The 17,883-nt window shown below is 36.2% G+C and overlaps 1 protein-coding gene across 16 annotated transcripts in view; it reads left to right on the top strand.

Annotated features, from left to right (window-relative positions):
• Positions 1 to 17,883, top strand: part of CADPS2 (calcium dependent secretion activator 2) — a 576,693-nt gene that overhangs the window by 537,296 nt on the left and 21,514 nt on the right. For all 16 annotated transcript variants that reach the window (XM_025379676.1, XM_025379667.1, XM_025379666.1 and 13 more), the window contains one exon: positions 11,934 to 12,041. In XM_025379676.1, coding sequence (XP_025235461.1) covers positions 11,934 to 12,041 — 108 coding nt within the window. The remainder of the gene's footprint in view (positions 1 to 11,933; positions 12,042 to 17,883) is intronic.

Below are 17,883 nucleotides of genomic sequence, written 5' to 3'. Positions count from 1 at the left end.
AGAAACAGTGATGCCCCAGTAGCAACAAGCCCACATAGCACTCAAATCTTGTTCTCTAATCTTTAAAGAAATGAACCAGGGCTCCTTGAAGAAATGGCTGATGCTGGAAAATATACAAGATGAACATGGACCATCTTGTAGCGACAGAAAGGAGATGTTCACAAAAAACACAAAACTGGAAACTCTGTGTTTCAAAGAGACACAACAGATGATGGAAAGAGCTCCCAGTGGCCTAAGCTAGAATAATTTGAGCAAGCAAATATGTAAAGTAATATTGGATTATAATCCAAAGCATAAAATAAATATCCATTGGTGCATACTGATACAAGTAAATATTGAAGTACATAATGGGGAGAAAAGACAGTTCTCCCATGCAGAAGAACTCCAAATAATTAATATAGATACTTCCCTCTCAAGGAGGTGGATCATATATCCCCACTCCTTAAGTGGGGGATGTACATAGTCACTTCCTTCCGAAGTGTACAATATGCAAAGGAAGATGGGGAGAATAAATTTCCAATGGAGAAAGTTGAGAAATATTACCCCAGCCAGTTGATCAAAGGTCAACCTCTGCAGTGATAAATCATACTGATAATATCAGCCCTTGATAGGATGTGATCAAAATGGCACTTTACCTCTATGATCTTCCTCTTGTAGCTACAGTCTAATCATGAAAGAAAATCAGACACATCTCAATAGGTGATACACTACAAAATGTCTGAGAATACTCCTCAGAATTTTCAAGATCATCAAAAAGAAGGAAAGTAGGGGAAAGTGACACAACCAAGAGGAGTCCGAGGAGACCTAAATTTCTAAATGTAACGTGGTATCCTGAATGACATCACGGAAGAGAAAAAGGATATTGGGTAAAAATGAAGGGAAACTGAATAAAGCTCACACTTCAGTCAATATTGTGTCAATATATGTTCATTAATTGTAGCAAACGTACCATACTAATGTAAGATGATAATAACAGGGGAAATTGGGTATGAGTTATATGGAAACTCTTTAATATTTCCACAGTATTTCTGTAAATCTGAAATTTTTCTAAAATAAAATGCTTATTAAAAGAAAAGAGCACTGACCAAGGACTTAATAATAGCTTACCGTTAATTGTATGTGGCTATGTGCCCTTGAAACTGTGTGACCTTGGGCGTTACTCAAGTGGCCCCAGTCTAGTCATCTATAAAATAAGTGAATAAGCTACCTAACTGCATTAGTTCTTTTGACTTTAATATTCTGTCACCTTGTGAGTTCTTGTCCAGTTCTCTCTATGAGACAAGAGAGCCCAAAAATTCCCCCTGGAAGATGATGAGAAGATAAAAAGCTGGAAAACGTTTTCTGGATAAGAAGGCAATACCTTCTTATACTATCACTTACCAGAATTTTTTTTTTTTTTTCACAGCCTCACTCTGTCCCCCAGGCTGGAGTGCAGTGGCCTGATCTTGGCTTACTGCAGCCTCCACCTCCCGGGTTCAAGTGATTCTTGTGCCTCAGCATCCAAGTAGCTGGGAAAACAGGCGTGTGCCACCACGCCTGACTACTTTTTTGAATTTTTTAGTAGTGATGGGATTTTACCCATCAAGTGTTGGGCAGGCTGGTCTGAAACTCCTGACTTCAGGTGATCTGCCTGCCTTGGCATCCCAAAGTCCTGGGATTATAGGCATGAGCCACCGTGGCTGGCTGGAATGTTTTTAAAGCAATAAATAAATTGATTCTATAAGGTGAAAATTACAAATGAAGTTAAGTGACATTCGTATGCAGAAAAGGAGGAATTCATGTTTCTAGAACATACTTATTTGTCAGGTATTCCTTATAATTATAGCACAGTTGAAGATGTATGAGTTAACAGAAAATGACCCAAATCAAATCATCTAAATATAATAAACATGTTCTTTTGTATCTTTGTAATGTATACTTCTCATGATACTTTAAGAATGAAAAAAATTATGCATAGGAGAAAAATGCTTCAGTGTGGTCCTGAACAGAAATAAATTCCAGGCACATGCCTCTCGGCAAAGAAGTTGGTAGGATTCTCCTTGATATCTTTCTGATCTAAGTGATGAGCTGTGTCCTTCAGTATAGTTTTATAGATTGCTCTTGGCTAGACAACCCTATCTTGGGGAGAAGTTCTGTGGCAGTTATACAGTTTATGGCCCTATCATAGAACCTTGGAATGTTCATGCTAGCAAAGACATCAGACATTTGAAAAAAAAAGAGAGAGAAAAAAAAGAAAAGAAAGAAGGAGAGAGGAAAGAAAAGAGAAAGAAAAAGGAAGAGAGAGAGGGAGGGAGAAAGGAAGGAAGGAAAAGAAAGAAGGAGAAAGAAAGAAAGGAAGAAAAAGAAAGGAAAGAAAGAGTGAGAAAGGGAAGGAAGAAAGGGAAGGAAGGCAAGGAAGGGAAGAGCAAGACCTGGATGAGGTGAGTCTGTCCTATTCAACAGTAACTTAGAAGGGAACTCAGATCTGACAGAAATTAGATGCAGGACGAGGATGAAAATGTTCACATTATCTTTACAGATAGAAATACTAAGCCAAAACCAAAAATTCTGCAGGTTTAAATTATTTTACTAACCCCCTCCCACAAAAAAAAAAAAAAAGTTTTGCTCACCTATAAGATAGGTAAGATACCTACAACTTATAGGTAAGAGGTAGCTGATAGTAAAGGTATGTTAAAAAGTTGTATAAAAGATCAGGTTTGACAATAATATGGAGTAGTTACTTTTTGAAAAAATCAGGTATATAGATCTATGGAGGTTGTGTGACAGAGGGGTTACTAACAGACTGAGGAACCAAACTGCTAGCAGTTGAATTCTTGCTCCATCACTTCATCTGTGGTCAGTGTGACCTTAGGCACCAGTTTCTTCATCTGTAAAATGGAGATGTACTTACACCTCTTATAGGCTTACTGTGACTATGTTAAACACTTTTCACAGTTCCTAGAATGGAATTAGTGCACAACAAATGCTAGCTATTATCATACATTATTATTATTATTGATTACAATAAAATCTAGTATCTACATTCTAGGAAATAATCATTTCACTTATACTGTATTGATCGCATCTGTATGATTGTGAACAAGTCACATCTGTATTCTTTTAAGACAACATTTTCTTTTTACTTTACTTAGAGAGCAGCCAGGCTACTTAAGGGGATCTGGAAATAATGACTTATGAAGGAAAAAAAGAAAAAAGAAATCTGACTGTTCCTAGAAAGAGGGAAAAAAATCTAAGAGATAAGATAGCCCTGATCAATATGTAAAGGGCTCCTGTTTGGAAAAAGGAACAGCCTAAGCCTGTATCAGTCAAGAAGATAGGACTAGGAACAATGACTACAAACGAGTGGGAGCAGAACTGAAATCAGTGTAAGACAAAACTTAAAAAAAAATAGTTATGTACAAAGGTGACATAGTAAAAGCTGCACCACTATTCACCAGGTGTGGTACTGAATATTTCTGCATTATGTGGGAAATAGGACAAGATGACAATAAAGGTTCTTTCCAACTCTGATTCTGGAATTTTATTCTATTGTCATACCAGTTACAGGACATTTTGGGGTATAACGATGTGTGTTGATGTGAAAAATCCTATTTAAAATGCTCTTTTTAACATTATCACACACGCTGCATACCAACTCTATGCTAGACACTAAGGTGAAACAGCTGAAGAGACTTGGAGGATACGATAAAGATTACTGTGGCCAAGAAAAGACCAAAACAATGAGGAAGGAAGGAGAAACTGTCTCTCTTCATTGGCTTAATCATACTGGTGCCTGATCTTGGCAGTCTGTCCTAAGATGAAGGAGTTGGCTAATCTTTCTCTTATCTTCATTAGGAATTCTCTCAAATATTCTCTCATCTTTATGATAATTGGCAAAGATTTCTCATTTCAAAATCTCCAAAAGGTGGTTCTTACCCACCTCTGAACTGCACAGACTTGATATGGGGTCGAGGATCTGAGTTCATTTTCCACCTTGCTCCTATCTAGCTGTTTGATCTGTGGGCTTCCATTTTCCCACCCATGCAGTGAGGATAATAGTATTTAAAAGTATTGCCATTATTTTAATGGCGAAAAACACAATCACTTTTGTACCAACCTATAATCCCTGTGCTGCCTCCCTCAGTAGGTTCTTATGAGAATTCAGAATTCAATGAGCACATTAACATGAATATGCTTTGTAAATGTAAAGCACTATTGCAATACATTGTTCTCATTTCTATCTGGAATGGTGCTTCTGGCTCCCACGCATTACTCCCTAGTTCCCGCTCGCTAATTAAGAACATGACCAGTTACCGAAAGAAAAACTAGTTGCCTTCCACAGAGTGAACAATATTAGCTTTTTATTTTTTCATTTATGTTCCTTTTTAGAATAGTACACACTTTGCGTATATCACTGGTGGCTTTTAGGGTATAATCAGTCAGTTCAGTGACATTAGTGTTTTCCCTCTTCCTTCTTTTGCTTCCTTGCTTCTGATATTGTTTACTGCTTAAATAACACCACCTGAATACGCGGAGCTTTACATCAGCATGAGAGCCAGACAGAACTCGGGGAGTGGAGCTGTTGCCCACTGGGGCATATTCACCTGGAGAGAGGGATGCACACCAGGACCAGATTAAGAGCCTCATTTGCCTAGGAGTGGAGGAGGTCATGTGTTGTGCTTTCCAGATGAATGTTTTGCTTCTTTATTCCTTTGGGTTTTATCTGTCTGGCTTTTCTCTCTTTTCTCTCTTACGTAAGGTAAATCCATGAGCTGCCTCCGGACACTGGCATTCTAGCACCCTGAGGCATCACTTAAGCCAAAATCTGAATGGTTCCAAATTGAGCTGAGTAAATCCATCCCAGTCCATCTAAACTTTAAAAGCTAACAATGAAATAATGCAGCATTTTAATTTTACTTCTTCAAGTCATCATGTAGTATTTTCTAATTGACACACCTGAAGATAGATGAGGGAAAGGCTAGTGAACTGAGAGATTTAGAACCTTCATCGTCATTCAACTGAGCGATTTAGAACCTTCATCATCATTTACTTCTTCAAGTCATCATGTAGTATTTATTCTAATTCACACACCTGAAGACAGATGAGGGAAAGGCTAGTGAACTGAGAGATTTAGAACCTTCATCATCATTATGATTGCTACTCATGAATATAATAGTATAAAGCTCATAGGTAGTGTACACATTAGCACATTCTGCGCTTGGTGCTACCGTATTAGCAGCTATTCCCCTAAACTCTGGGATGTTAGTCATCTAACCATAGATCAGAAATAGCAAGATACTTGTCCCAAATGGGGAAGGCATTGTAAACCCATAGATCTCAATTGAAAATTAACCTGCCTCCTTGAGTAGTTCAGGCTAATATCTTAAACTATCATCCAATATTTATTTTAATATTTAAAAGAAACGTCACTTTGAAAGGATTTTCCCCAGTGATACAATAAAATGTAACATTAGTATGCTACATAACTGTTTCTAGACCTATAAATGTATAAATTATGTAACTACTTAGAAGAAATAGTGTGAGACATTCATGTGACTGTTAAGAATAAAAGTAATATGACTACCTAAGTTTTAGTAGCATTAATTATAATAGATTCTGATATCAGATACTTTCATAGCATTAAGGTAGGATTGTGCCTTTTACCAACTATACTCAAGTAACAGAAGACCCTGATCCAGGGCAAGAACTCTGCAATAATGGGACAGCTCCTTAGAACTGTGGGATTGAATGAAATATACGTACTTAAAACACACGTTATATGCTCTAAATCTAAAAACTGTTTTCAAAAGGATGTAGGTGTCATTATTTTTAATTTAGAATTTTCTACTCCCAATTTGGAGTCAAAAGTACCTAAATGTAAAATAATGTTAATAGAATTTTGAATACTGCTAAATTTAACAAATGTTGACTGGCTGCTTCATTCTTTAAATAATAGTTTGGAATTTTTCTAAATAACAATGAGTTCTTTTCATTCCTGGTTTTTAAAAATCTATTTTTAAAATGCATATATTTGTGACTTGTTCATTGTTTAAATGTCTTCCTCTCTACCCCTTTTTTTTTTTTTTTTTTTTTTGAGACGGTCTCGCTCTGTCGCCCAGGCTGGAGTGCAGTGACCAGATCTCAGCTCACTGCAAGCTCCGCCTCCCGGGTTCCCGCCATTCTCCTGCCTCAGCCTCCCGAGTAGCTGGGACCACAGGCGCCGCCACCTCGCCCGGCTAATTTTTTGTGTTTTTAGTAGAGACGGGGTTTCACCGTGTTAGCCAGGATGGTCTCGATCTCCTGACCTTGTGATCCGCCCGTCTCGGCCTCCCAAAGTGCTGGGATTACAGGCTTGAGCCACCGCGCCCGGCCTCTCTGCCCCTTTTAAAATTATTTTTAGAGACAGGGTTTTACTTTGTCACCCAGGCTAGAGGGCAGTAGTGGGATCATATAGTTCACTGCAGCCTCCCACCTCAGACACCCAAGCAGCTGGGACTACAGAATGCAACACCATGCCTGGCTAATCTTTTACTTTTTTATACAGGCAGGGTCTTGCTATGTTGCCCAGGATGGTCTCAAACCCCTGGCCTCAGGCAATCCTCCACCTCAGCCTCCCAAAGCACTGGGAATATAGACATAAGCCACTGCATCCAGCTCCCTCTTTATCAACTGTTTCTCTTCCCATCATATTTATTAAATATATAAGTTGGCATAAATGTAATTAGAAGGCTCTGTAATCTCTATGTATTTCCTTTTGGTTTTCTGTGGGAATACAGTATAATAAATCTACTTTGTAAAAACTTGGCAAACTATGGTTTTTTACAACATAATTATGAATATATGAAAAAACCTTTTTTAAGTATGTGAGAATATATAACTTACTTAAACTACTTCAAATGCTTTTGAAAAGTTTCAGAACATTTTTATTCAAATACGAAAATACAGAAATTGATAGATAAATGCCAGAACATTAAAAGATATATTAAATAGTGAAAGAAAATATTGTTTTTAACAATACCTGAGATAAATTATGTGTTTGTAGAACTATGTTCTATGATCAATTATAATTTTTTACTGACTCTTAAATGCCAGAGTTGAGATATAAATTGCTCCTACTACAATTTCAAATTTCAAAGACATGTTATTTATTGTCTTGTATCTTACATGATCCTTTTTTCTCAAATGGTAATGAATGGCCAGACACAGGTATTTCATTTACAAAGCATGCAGATAATCATAACTCAGGATATTACACTTCCACTCTTGATTGTTTCTTCAAGGCATGCTTTTCTAGGTTATGAGAAGTGCACTTTTAAATTAAGTCAATTACACTGTAGCTTCTAGTTAAGCTTTGAGATTGGAATAGCATATTTAAAAATTTGTCTCCTTGTTAAATAGGCACCATGACAGTGTTTGTGTAGTGTATTGTTAACCTCCAGTGGAAGGTTAAGCAGCTTCTTCTGTATCTAAATCTGTTGCCGTGAAAAATGACTGCAGTGTTGCACCCACCTACCCATGAATAGGGAAAGCGAAGACTTGCACCTGTGGGATTAGGTGTAGCAGCAGGAAGCAAGAGCATTTGCAGCATATAATTAACAAGGAATTCTTTTCTCTTCTTTTTAAACAGCATGTTCATCTTGCTAGGTTAACTAGTGATTAATGCTTGAAAAAAAATGCTGGAGTCTGCACCCTTTCTTAAACTCATTCACTCACTGATGTATTCGGTTACTTATACAGTGTCAGAGGAACTCACCTTAAAATACTTCATTTCCTCCCATAGTTCTTGATCCCTTTGTGCTCATGAGGGATTTTTTTAGATTTTTGTGTTCTTTTACTATAACTGTGCTAGACAAATTCTATTAGTTTCTGAATGAGATTAAAAGTAATTTAGGAACTGCTACTTTGATTTAGAGATTACTGTCTTAATAAACAAGATGGAAGAGTTAGTGTGTAGTGAACTAAGGCATTTAATACGTAGAGTACTGACTATATGGTTTTTGTTATTTTTCTCATATTAAGAAAACTATGATTACCAATTCAGAAGATATTTCTAAATATGGCTCTCTAGAATACAATATTCTTAATAAAAGGTAATCCAAATCCACAGCTGTTGAAGTCTAACAGGCCACTCTTTTGATATAATTGGGTAGTCATGCATTTGTATCAGAATGTGTAGTTATAGTTTGTCTTTACAGTGCACGCATATGTATTGTTTTCATTTACACACCAAAAAAAAAAACCCACAAAAATGTACTATCATACTTAGTTGTTGTTATTCTCACTAAACTTCATTTTCTTTTAAGATAACACTTAATGGAATTAGATGCAGTGACTTGCAGTGTGTAAATTTTACCACCATAATAAAACAGAGTCTTAGCACATGGGAGCATTGAACCAGCGATAATGTGTTCTATCCAAACACATTTGTACTGTATGTAGAAACTGTTTAAAAGGAAAGTTACATCTTTTTCAGCAATTTATCAGAGATAATTACCCTTCATACACCAAATGAAGGATAAAGTGTTTTAAAGAACTATAATTCTAATTGGTAAATGTCACCAGCTGTTGCAGTTACTCTTACTTATGTATATTCTTTTAATGATTATACACTCATGCCACAAGCTACATGAAAATATATTCACTAGGTGTGAAATTCCCATATGTCACAGTTTCAAGAATAAGTAAACAGCTCAATGATAAAGAAGGAAATAATTCCAATGAAGAATGTAAGAATCCTGGGTTTGCTTTTTAGGCAAGTGGATCTTAATTTGCCAAAAGGGAAGAAAATGCAATTTTGAAAAGAAAAGGAAACACTTAATTTTTTACAACGAACTCATATCCTCAACCAGAGATTTTTCTTTCCTTATAAAGTTGTAGAACTGTCTCAACTTAGAAATTTCAGTATTATAGCCCTTGGATCTGCCAATAGGGAAAAGCATTTCATTTTCTTTCAGGCTTAAACTGTAAACCGTTTGTTAGTTTTAGATGGTGGAAGATAAACTCTTCCTGGACAGTGTTTCATGATAGTCTAATCTCATAAGTGATCAAGGAAACAGAAAAGAAATTACCCTAGTGTCTATGGTGAATGTTTAAAGTCATTATTATTCAGTCTCCCTGGCTATAACTTAGTTTCCACTGAGACTGATAGGTCTAGTGACTGACTGAACTGAATGTCTAAGCAGTGGCCTTTAAAAGATGGAAACACAAATGGGGTTGGGGTGGGAAGAAATAGTAGTAAAGACAAGCCTCCCATTTGTTTGTTCTTCAACTTCCAGTTCAACTGGGCTGTACCCAACTACCTTGGTATTTTGTACATTACAGCATCCTGTTTCTGGGTACTTGCCTGAAACTCAGATACTGAGCTAACTTGCTATTGTGTGTTGAAAATCATTCTTATGTCATTTTTGTTCTGCAGCAGTAGGTTTTCTGAATGTTCTCATTTTCAGTGTTTTGACAAAGTTTGAGAGGCACAGAGAGAAATATGTATCTTAGGAGTTAGTTTCCTTCAAGTTTTTTTTTTTTTCTTTTTTGACACGGAGTCTCTGTCACCCAGGCTGGAGTACAGTGGTGCAATCTCGGTTCACTGCAACCTCTGCCTCTGGGTTCAAGCGATTCTCCTGCCTCAGCCTCCCACGTAGCTGGGACTACAAGTGCAAGCCACCACACCCAGCTAATTTTTTTTTATAGAGACGGGGTTTGGGGCTTCACCGTGTTAGCCAGGATGATCTCCATCTCCTGACCTCTTGATCCGCCCGCCTCGACCTCCCAAAGTGCTGGGATTGCAGGGCATGAGCACTGCGCCCGGCCTCCTTCAAGTATTAATAGTAGTAATCTTTGTACAAATTACCCTGCCTCTTCACTGGAAAAACTAATGTATAATCTCCCCTGCCCCAAGGAAGAAAACAGTCTAGCTTTTTTATTGACTATCTGTAATTGTTTAAACTTTCAAACATTGCTCATGAGAATTATTAGAATAGTGAAGGAATGAATTTGATAAATTGCCTCCATTAGATTGAAAATAGATTGCCAACATTGTGTATGAATGCTATTAAAGGAAAGACTAGTAAAGACATTTATATAGTTATTTCAAGTTACAGCTAATGTTGTATCAGGGTGATGTTGAAAGGATCCTTGAATTTATGTGGTATATATTGACCTTTAGGCTACATATAAGAGCAGTACGAAATTGCAGTAATTCTTACTGCACAGAAATAACTTTGTAACAAAAAAATCAAATTATTTTTTATAAGTGGAATAAGTAAGACATGCTCATTGCCTATACTATATATTGGTTAAGAGATGGACAATTTTATTATGTTATATCAATATGACCCCTCCAAAAAAAATGGCAAGAACTCTGTTTCATTTAGGGAGAAGATGTGACCACTGTCCTAGCATCACTCACATGTATACCTTGAGTTGTTTTTTCCAGCAATGGTAATAGTTAAATGGCCCGTATCCTCTCTCACCTAATTTTCTTATAATATTTACTTTTGCAAATGAGTCTGCTGACAAAGGTTATAGATGTGTTCTGTGAATATGAAATGATGCAAGGCTAACTGACTTATTTGGGCATCAGTTCTACCTATCTATCATTAGGTAGATGGATCTACCTAATCTAATAGATCTACCTATCTAACTGGTAGCAGATATGCATAATGATAGATATTTATCATTTTGTTCTTATTAATGTCATACTCTAATCAATAATTCAATACAGATTAGGAACCAACCCCAGGTGTACATGGCACAAGCAAGAGTTTTCATTATCTAGTCCAGCTACATGAAGTTCAAGAAAGAGCTAAATATAAATCAAGAAGAAAAAGTCTTTAGCAGCCATGCAGGCGTCTATCCCTTCCTAGTACTGACTTTGTAGCATCTATAGCAAGGAGAAATTGTATTACCTCCTCTACTATTAGAAGACACCAAATGTTAGATAACTTTGGAAAGGTATTTAATCCACGTCTTTGGCTCTACACAGGAAACTAGTTCATTGATACTCTTACCACATTTCTAAAAGGAAATAAATTGTTCAGATAATATTGGTAAATATTGGGTAGAAGCAATGGATAATCCACAAGATATTTTATATTTCATTTTGTAATATATTAAATCTTTTCCCCAATATCTTCCTCCTAATTTACTCAGCTTAATAAAAAAATTTAGTTTGTATTCCTTGAACACCCATAATAGTTGAGGGAGGCACCCTAAGGAAAGCTAACACTTTTTGGTTTGGTTTTATTTTGTTTCATTTGTTTGTTTGAGACAGGGTCTGGCTCTGTTGCCCAGGCTAGAGTACAGTGGCACGATCACAGCTCACTGCAACCTCAACCACCCAGGCTCAAGCAATTCTTCCTCCTCAGCCTCCTAGCTAGCTGGGGCTGCAGGCGCATACCACCACACCCAGCTATTTTTTTTTTAATGTTTTATTTTTTGTGGAGAGGAGGTTTCACCATGTTGACCAGGCTGGTCTTGAACTCCTGGACCCAAGCGATCCACCTGCCTCAGTCTTTCAGAGTGCTGAAATTACAGGCATGAGCCATGGTACTCACACATTTTTAAATATTATTGATAAGCCAGCCAGAGATGATGCAAAGTAAATTGTATTTGCAATTGATAAATTTAATTACACATGGAAAATTTTTGGAAAAATTTGTTCATGTATACTGCTTGATATACTGGCCTTTCAAGATAGCCATTTAACAAACAAACAGAAAAGATATCTACAGATCTACAACTCTGTATTTTCAATTTGATCTCAAGTTGTGAACATTAGTAATAAACTTTTATTTGCTTTAATTATGGAATGTATTGAAGATGCTCACTGTTGGTTTAGTCTTAAGCTCATGTTATGACTGTAAGTTTTAAAATTATATTTCAGGGTGTGATTAAATAATAATTTCACAATTGAGACCTGATGTTATTTTGTTCCCCCTGCTTTTCCTTCACAACAGAAACCAGGAATGGATCTGGCAGACACCTATATTATGTTTGTTCGGCAAAACCAAGATATTCTTCGAGAAAAGGTCAATGAGGAAATGTATATAGAAAAGTTATTTGATGTAAGTAACTTCCCTTGCAAGGTATGCTGACACCATAGATAAACTGCAAAGAGAAAAGTTGAATTTTGATGCTATGTTTGCAAAGCATACTCTCCTTTCTATGATCCTTTATCTTCTATACTAGAAAGTTGAAGCCGGCCAGGCGTGGTGGCTCATGCCTGTAATCCCAGCACTTTAGGAGACTGAGACCAGTGGATCACTTGAGGGCAGGAGTTCGAGATCAACCTGGCCAACATGGCAAAACCCTGTCTCTACTAAAAATACAAAAAAAAAAAAGGCATAACTGGGTGTAGTGATGGATGCCTGTAATCCCAGCTACTTGAAAGGCTGAGGCACAAGAATCACTTGAGCCTGGAAGGCGGGGATTGCAGTGAGCCAAGATTGCTCCACTGCACTCCAGCCTGGGTGACAGAGTAAGACTTGGTCTCAAAAAAATGACTAAATAAAAAAATAAAAAGTTGAAGCCATTCTAGAAATAGACCATCAAAGATATATTTTTTGTGTGTGTGGGCCGGGGGAGATGGCGGGGTGCCTTCTGAACATCTTCAGTTTTTTGTCTTGGTTACCTATTTACTGCAATCCATTCTTGCCATCAGTTCATTATAAAGGTAGAAGCTTTTTCTCCTTGAAGTTATTCCCCATTTCCAACTCCTCTTCATTTGTAGCTAACATCGCTGATAATTTTTATACTTATTTTGACTGCTGATGGAAGCCTTAATTAGCTTCCTTTTCTACATGAAAATTGTCACCATTAGAATGAGTCTCAAAAACCTGAGGTTAGTTATAACAAGCTAGATAATAATAATTTTACTATGGTGTTCAGCATCTTTTCACTTGCCTTTTGTAGCATTCCATAAACCGAATCATGTTCTAATGGATGTGGTCCCTACTATAAGATGTTTTGAGTCAATATGATATTCTACAGTTAAACAAATAAGCTACAGTAAACCCAGTGTCTGCCACTCTGCTGTTGAACATTTTTATCTGTATATAAAGTACTGATGTGTGCTAAATATGCAATATTACAGTTTTATCAGCACTAAGGTCTTCATTTAGGCATGACAATGCCTAGAAATGAGGATTGTGGTTTTGTATGCTGTGATCATCATGTTTCATTTATTCAGTATCTGTAAAGGAGACTAAGAGAGCAGTCAATTTAAATAACAATGTTGTCATTTGTTTGTAATTTACAGTCAGTTCAAAGGAAATGATACTTTGCTTGTAACATAACTTTGCATAATTCACCACAATACAGATTCCTAAATGTAATATTTGCTTTGAAGCTTATTTATTTATGTACATCTTCTCTGCATTTTAGAAATGCTTTTCTGGCAGTTTCATTTAATTATGCAAGTTACTGCAAATGTTTTCGTAACAGCAATTCACGGGCTTCATGGTGACACTTCAGCTGTGGCAGTTACAGAAGGTCCTGCTACGTCATCCTCTCTGCCATGGTCTCTCATGTCAGTGTTCACTGTCAGTTTGGGTGGTCAAAATGAATCTTATCTTTCATGTTTTCTGTTTCTACCCTTTACTCAGGCCATCTTACAATAAAAAGTATCACCTGTTTTAATAAGCTAAGTGTTAATATGTGTGAAAAAAATGATTTTCTAAATGCTTTGATGCCCTGCAGGGGTAGAAAAATTATCCATCCAGCTGGCTCTTTTACAAAATACTGAAACCATATTAGCAAATTCTGCTTCCATTTGGTATTGCTCTGAATTTACAAGCATATGTTCCATTTCCAAGTTCTCTTTTACTTTTTCTGCTAATGTGGTGATTTTCAAAACTGTTGAACAGAAGAGGGAAATTGAGTTGATGTTATTCCCATTATGTTTCTTCTTAGAATAGCTAAAGCACATCTTCTATGATGAAGAGTTAAAGCCATTCTATAAGTAGACCATCGTAGATAGATTTGTCAAGGGGAGAGGGTGAACCTTCTGAACATCTTCAGTTTTTTGACTTGGTGACCTATTTACTGCAATCCATTCTTGCCATCAGTTCATTATAAAGGTAGTTTTTTCTCCTTGAAGTTATTCTCTACTTCCAACTCCTCTTCATTCACTGAAGTTCTTTGGAAGACTTTCTTTGTGGCAACAATAACAGACAGAGGGAACTAAAGTGGCTCTAAGGAGGCCAACATTAAAATATGACACTAGTTTAATTGCCCTTGTTATATATACTTTCATTCAATACCTAAGCATCTGACATGGCTGTGGGTCTAAAAGTAACCCTTAATAAGCAATCATTCTGTTTTGGTTGTGAAGGTTTTGTATTTTGAATATCCCCGGTAGAACATTGGACTTGTTATTTGTAAAATAATTGTAATGTCCTTAAACATTCTAATATTTTTAAATTGCACATTTTTAATTACTTTATTTAAAAATAAAAATAGACCCTAATTCTGTTGATTTGTCATCAAGAATAACATGTATGAGGGGATCTAAAAGCCCCTAATTAGCCAAGACTGAATTTGCCTCAATTACAGTTAGAAAATGAGAGGTTATCAAGTACGTGTTAAAAGGTAAAGTAGAATGTGTATCTTAAGCAACAGATCATTACTGAGAGACATTATATAATTATTGGAAATCCACTTGGCTAGAGCCTAAAATAATATTGTTAGGTGTCAAAAAACAGTTGAAAATAATGACCCTATAAATACTGTTAGCAACCTTAGCCTATTACAGATAAAGATTGAAGAGAATAATTTCATTCAGGCATCACGACAAACTTTTGCTATTCCAATTAGAGTATTTCCTATATAAGTAAGTAAATGGATCTTGTTATCTTCAGATGCAAGTGAAAACATGCCTACACACATATTATAATGAGTTAAAACTTAGTTGTTTTAACCAACCCAGATAAGAAAACAAGGGCTACAGTTTCCGGGTCATGCAACATGAGGGCTTAAACTCTTCAAGAAATTCACTTAGTTTTGGAAATACCACACATAACACTATTTTTATATAAAACAATAAAAGTCTGCAAAACATATTCACCCTGCCCCCAACATTTTTGGAAAGCATGTTTTACTAAATAGTCTTTGCAGGTGATGCGGCTATGTTAAAAAGTTTGTGGAACTTCCCCTGAGTGTAGTAACTAACTACTCACAGTATCCCTGACCTCTATAACTTTTTGATCATTTAAACATCTTGATTGTTCCTTATTTTTGTGATGAAATACCCCAGGGTTTGGTTTAAATAAGGTGCTATTGCTTAAGACCAAAAACATGACATTGCCCTAGATTTGTGCCCAATTATTTAGGAATGAGAATGATATCTTCAAGAGTTTTCAGTGTACAACCTACACAGCCATTTTCCACACAAAATCTGCTTCTGGAGCATTCTGCACTGCTGCTATCATTCCCATCTCCAATAACAAGTCACTAATGTCAAAGTATGAAAGAGGAAATGAATAAAATGTGCATTACCTTAAAGGTCATAAATAGGATAATCTTCAATTTTTATATCAAATCTTGAAATATTAAAATTAAAAGTATCCTTTGAGGGTCACAAAAGCTAATATTAAGACAAATGTGAAGGCATTATATTCACTTCCTAAGTAGTCACATTTACAAAACACTTTTTGCTTAAAACAGAAATAATTTTTTAAAAGTATAAATAAATTATAGCAGGTCCATGATGTTAACAGAGAAAACTAAGTTTGTTTAAGGTACATCCTTAATCTTTTCAAACTATCAAAATAATAGCCATAGCTTTCACCAAGGAGGTGACCATTCCCTGGCCACCTCCTTGTTCCAGGAAATGTGCTAGGTGCTTCACCTATATCATTTCCAAGCTCCTAGGCTAGATCCCGTCAATCCCATTTTATTCCTGTTTTTAGGTTAAAACGATCTCCCACTCAGAGAAGTTAAGTGATTTCTGGATTGTTGAGTTAAACTTTGAAATCGTATTCTCAAGTTTCAAAATCTATGCTGTCTCTACCTTACCTCTGACTTACAAAATTTGAAATGATAAAATAGTGTTATGGGAAAAGCTCTGGTCCGAGAATGCAGGAACTTGAGTTCCAATCACAGTTCTGCCATTAAATATCTGGTTGAGTTTGAAAAAGTTATGCCATCTGTGTAAGACTCAGTTTACTTAGTACATGTAAACTAAAGATGTTGGTCTGGAACTCCAGATGATTTCTGAAACTCTTCCAGATTTTAAACCAATTTTAATGTTAGCAATGATGACAGAAATTACTGGGCTGGTTGCATAAAGGATCTTGTACTTCAGAATAGTAATTTCTAAGTTATTTTGTGATAGCCAGGTGAAAACAAAGTGTCCCACCCAAGAAGCAGTAGCATGTGCAGTAGATTAATAGAAAAGAAAATCTATCTACAAAAATAGCTGTGCTATATGACATTATGTATATCTATCACTGTGGTTCTGAAATCCAAATTTTTTTTTAAAAAGTTGCAATACATATACTCTGTATTCAGGCTCAGTGTTTCCAGGTGACCAGGATGTTTTAAACAGAGGGTATCTCTGCCTCTCACGTGGCCACTGAGGCACATGCTAAGTTTATAATTTACATGCTACATTTACTTTTCCAATTTTAAAAAAGTGACTTATTGGGTAAGAAAACCTGAAAGAAATTATCCTGTAGTAGGAAAGATCATGATATACCAAAAGAAAGTTTTTGTGCTTTGAGGCTCTCTCTCGTACCCCAATGTCTTTTTTTTTTTTTAACACATAAGACATCATTGTCAGCAGTCTTTTTAAAATTTTTATCAAATCAAAACCAACTTCAAGCTAATCCCAATATGAAAAGTATGACTAAGATTTTCTAATTCTTCAATTCCATTTTTAATGCCTACTATGATGTTTCTTCCTAGGCAGAGTGGCTGCTCACTCTCTTAGGTTTCAGAACATGTAGCACAAGCTACACACATGGGTATACATGTGCCAGCAGAGATGCCGGTACATTTCTTCAGAGCTTTGGCTCTCTGGGCTGGAAAGTAGTGATGTTTCAGAAGTCAAAACTGACATCTGTAGTAATGACCACAACAGCATTTCTCTTGTCATTTTCCAAGGTTCAAGAATGTTGAAATGTGGAGGTAATTGAGAGTTGACTGAAGCACATCTTATTTTCCCAGATAGACACTAAACCTAGCTAACTCTCTAAACCATTGTGCATTTATTGGGCACTGCCCACCTTGAATCCCTTGGGAACTATCTCATTTTAGCTCTCATGATGCTGAAGACACATCAGGGTACAATATTTAATTGGTAAATCATGCAGATTACACATGCTCTTTGTTATAAATTGATTAAATGTTTAATTGTGGAGGAGTTTCATCTCCACAAGATTTTTTTAATGTTATGATGTCTTGTAAAATTTAAAGTAATTCTTTAAATGATAGTTAATCAGTTATATTCATCCAAACAGCATTTTATAAAGGATTAATTTCCCAGGACTTTCTCTGAAAAGAATGCTTACTTTCCAGTAAAGAAACTCTAAATTAAACATTTTAAGTAAAATTGACCTATACTATATAAATGGATTCAGTAGCCTATTAGTGTAAGATAAAAAGAAAATAATGAAAATATTGTAACCGAATGTGCTTCTCAAAATGAAACTGATTTTGCACTTCCATGCTCTTGTTTGCCTCTGGACTCCCAAATTTTAAGAAAGGGGGATATCCCCAGAACTTTTTTCTTTTTTTAGATGGAGTTTTGCTCTTGTCACTGAGCCTGGAATGCAGTGGTGCAATCTCGGCTCACTGCAACCTCCACTTCCAGGTTAAAATGATTCTCTTGCCTCAGCTCCAGAGTAGCTGGGACTACAAGGCATGCATCACTACGCCTGGCTAATTTTTATATTTTTAGTAGAAACA

This window comes from Theropithecus gelada, chromosome 3, assembly GCF_003255815.1.
Source record: "Theropithecus gelada isolate Dixy chromosome 3, Tgel_1.0, whole genome shotgun sequence".
In the NCBI taxonomy this organism is placed as follows: Eukaryota; Metazoa; Chordata; class Mammalia; order Primates; family Cercopithecidae; genus Theropithecus; species Theropithecus gelada.
The sequence above is the reverse complement of the archived record's forward strand: the minus strand, read 5'-3'. Positions and strand labels throughout refer to the sequence as shown.